General features: G+C 45.6%; 1 protein-coding gene across 1 annotated transcript; it reads right to left on the bottom strand.

The window, feature by feature from the left end:
• Positions 1-800: 800 nt before the first annotated feature.
• On the bottom strand, positions 801-3,011 carry LOC140212787 (uncharacterized). Its single transcript, XM_050195598.2, has 3 exons — positions 2,921-3,011; positions 1,507-1,974; positions 801-1,019 (listed from the first exon to the last, which is right to left on the bottom strand). The coding sequence occupies exons 1-2, from the start codon at positions 2,924-2,926 to the stop codon at positions 1,510-1,512; spliced, it is 471 nt and encodes a 156-aa protein (XP_050051555.1). The 5' UTR covers positions 2,927-3,011; the 3' UTR covers positions 801-1,019; positions 1,507-1,509.
• Positions 3,012-3,448: the final 437 nt, after the last annotated feature.

The raw sequence follows: 3,448 nt of genomic DNA, 5'->3' as shown, positions 1-3,448 counted from the left end.
GAATGCTTTTTAAAATCTAGTAATACACAATGAGTTTCACGACCAAGGTCGAACGATTTGAACAGACTATAATAATATTCGTTTAGTTGTGTGGTGAAAGAATAACCTGCCCTAAAACCGTGTTATTGGTAATCCTCAAAATAGTTTAAGCTGATGAAAAATACTGTAATGTACTATACTTTGCAAAGTTTTGCAACGGGCACTTCTGAGGGATGTCGGTCTGTAGTTAACAACGCAATTGCGAGAGCCTCTTTATTTAATAGGTACAGCGTTGGCCATTTTCCAATCCTGTGGAAGTGAGCACGTGTCGAGGGATAGATTGTATAATAACGCAAAATACTAAGACAGGACAGAGGCGTAAGACTTTAAAACAACTTTGGGGATGTCATCAAGGCCCAGAGCCGTGTTATTACTTACATTTTGTAGCACTTTTATGATGCCACAGCCGTTTATTATCATCTAGGGCATATATTCACACTCGAGGCATAACCAATGCGGTAATTTTTGAGATGTAGCGCGAAAAAAAAGAACTGATTCACAATTCTGCTTGAAGTGGTTCGCCTCATTAATATCCGCAACAGTTGCATCGCTGTGCACAAACGATGGGATACCAGTATCGTCCTTACGGCTAGATTTGACAAATTCTCAAAGTTCTTTTCGTTTTCTTTTAATCTTGGAGCCAAGAGAGAAAAAGAAGGCATTTTTATAAGTTTTAGGGTTCAGAAGTTCGGCCTTATTGAGGAGCGCGTCGGGCCAAAGCCTGCATTTATGCAAGGAAAACGAGTCACACAGACTTGGAATACAAATGGATACTTTTATTACAAAAATACAATCTCTTTTAAAGAAAGAACGGTTTTACGTTCTATGGCGTTGCATTTTCATGTTTGGTAGCTTGATCTGAAGTTTCTTTCTCAGCGTCTGTGATTTTCTTCTGTCTTGCGGTGGAGTATGGAAGAGCACGAGAGTAGAGGATGACAGTAGGTGATGTTTAAAAGACGACTAGAGGTGATGCTTCAGACCTGAAAAAAATGGCAAGGAAAAATACAGATAAGAAAGAGAAATATTTTGGAGTTATTCGTCTGTTACATGAATACAAAGAGCAGACGATTGCTTAAACCCTATCTAAGGTGCCCGGTTCTCCAATACCGCAGCAGGCTCTACCGTTATCAAAGTCAATTGCTTCCTGATACCCGCATTGTTTACTTTTTTCTTAACTAAACGGAAACTTGCATATGAATAGGCTCTCCGGTGGCTATGGTTCTACCCGTCATACCCCATACCCATACTAGAAGAAATTCTCCATACTAAATCAGTTGGGTTCAGCCAGCACTCAACTTAGAACTAAGCTCAAAATAAACAAACGCATAAAAACGCTCGATAACACGCGATATCAAAAACACTGACGGAAAGCGCGCCAGTGTTTCGCATGCATGGCATCAATTTTCTCTTTGCCACCCATAGAAGGCAAAGGAGAGTAGTCGATGCCGATAAGGATGGTTTCCTTGCCTTCTAATAGCCGCCTCCGCCAGCGTGGCCGTGCTGCTGGCTTCCGAAACCAGACTTGTGACCCGAGGAGCCACCAGCGAAGCCACCCGAGTGTTGGGCAGAACCGCTTCCGTGGCGATTCGAGTCGGTCTTTGAGAAGCCTGAGCTGGAGCTGTACCCCTGCTGGTTGTTGTAGCCCTGAACGTTCCTAGACGAGTCGCTTCCAGCGAAGCCTGCCGAGCCCTGGCTGAATCCTGCACCTCCTTGCTTGAAGCCACCTTGGTAGCCTCCGGCAGATTGCCCGTAGCCGGCTCCATGTCCGCCACCGTGACCGCCACCGTGACCGCCACCGTGACCGCCACCATACCCTCCGATGAGACCTCCGCGGCCTTCGACCTTCTCGTCCTTTCCGGCAGCCTTCTCGTCTTTTTTGACTTCATCGGCGAGGGCAAGGCACGCTACGCCGGCGAACACAGCAAGGCACAGGAGCTGCGGGTGGACAGCGGCAAAACAATTCATATCAGTGCCTCATTTGACTCATCAAAGCTGCCCTGTAAACTCAAGCTTTGTTTCGTCCATTCTACTCGTTCATAACATAGAAAGATGGTTCTTCTTTTTTACTCGCTTGATGGGAGTTGTGGACTATATGTGCATGCTTGTACATGTGTTAATATATTTTTTTTCTTCGATGGTGCACCTTTACGAGAGTAGAGGTCTCAGCAAGGTAAAATTAGATCCTGCTGCTCGTATGAAGCTGTACGAACGACAAGACAAAGATAAATTCAGTCCAGACGAATAAGCTTCAGATAACGCAAAGGCACTTCAATAGAAAAAAATATATCAATTGAGGATAATGCAACTGGGAGTACCAGGAGGTCGACTGGTGCTCTAAATTGCAATGGGTAGTAGATGAGGGCGAAAGGGAAATGTCCAATGCACATTTATGACCCCGACCAAGCTTCAACATTTGTGTGTGTGCACGCGAACGTCTGAATGAAAAAAGAAATTAAAAGAAAATTATAAACATTGTAGTCAGTGATCTCTGTCCTCAACATTTAGCCATTTTCAGTGTACAACTGGCTACTGTGCTATTGAAAAGAGCTCTATAGCAAATGGACGAAATATGAGGACTGTTGCGGACGATAAAGATAGAAATTTTAATGAAAAGAAGAAACATAAAGTAGAGATATGGAAAACGCGTGAGTGCGAGGGCTGCAGTAAAACCTGGTTAACTCAAGAAGACTGTGTGACTATTTGTCACCGCCACGTTTCAATGGTAATGTCATCAGAAACCATCATCATCAATGATAAGATCAAAACAACAGTCATCATACAAGCACATCGCTGTTTGCTGAGATAAACCGATTTCAACAGCACTTTCGTTCAAAGAGAAATTAGCCACGAAAGGTACAAGAAGCGAAACCACAAATCTCACCTTCATGTTTATGCAGTGCGCCAGTCGTCTGCGATCAGCGAAATACTATTGACTCGGTCTTTCGGAGCTGATCTAAAGCTTTTGCAGAGCGCACTTGCTTTTATAGACAGGTAGACATTGCGTGGAGAGAGGTTCGAAAGGAAAAAGAAGGAAAACCTGGGAATCAAGCCACAGAATGACGTCGCGACGCGAGAAAAAGGCGCGCGACACACAAAGATGGACGCAACCGGCGCAAGGGTGTAAGGGCGAGGGCTCATTTGGCCTTGCAAATGCTGTGAGCAGCACGCGGTGGCACGGGCACGAGCATTGGCGCGGAAACGGTGGGTACTCCACCCCCCCCCTCCCCCCGTCCAGCTGCTGCCCTTCCCCCGTACTCCTTGGCTGGCTCATGGCGTCCGAGGGCTCACTCGCCCACTTTTCTTCTTTGCTCCTCGTTTCTTGCTTCTCTCTTCTTCTTATCCCTCGCCCCCTCACCCCATTCAATCGTTCACGGTGTGGTAATCTCGGGTGATCCTTTCCCAGCGAAAT

The sequence above is a fragment of the Dermacentor andersoni genome, chromosome 1 (genome assembly GCF_023375885.2).
Source record: "Dermacentor andersoni chromosome 1, qqDerAnde1_hic_scaffold, whole genome shotgun sequence".
Classification (NCBI taxonomy): domain Eukaryota; kingdom Metazoa; phylum Arthropoda; class Arachnida; order Ixodida; family Ixodidae; genus Dermacentor; species Dermacentor andersoni.
Note: the sequence above shows the minus strand (reverse complement) of the source record. Positions and strands in the feature narration are given on the sequence as shown.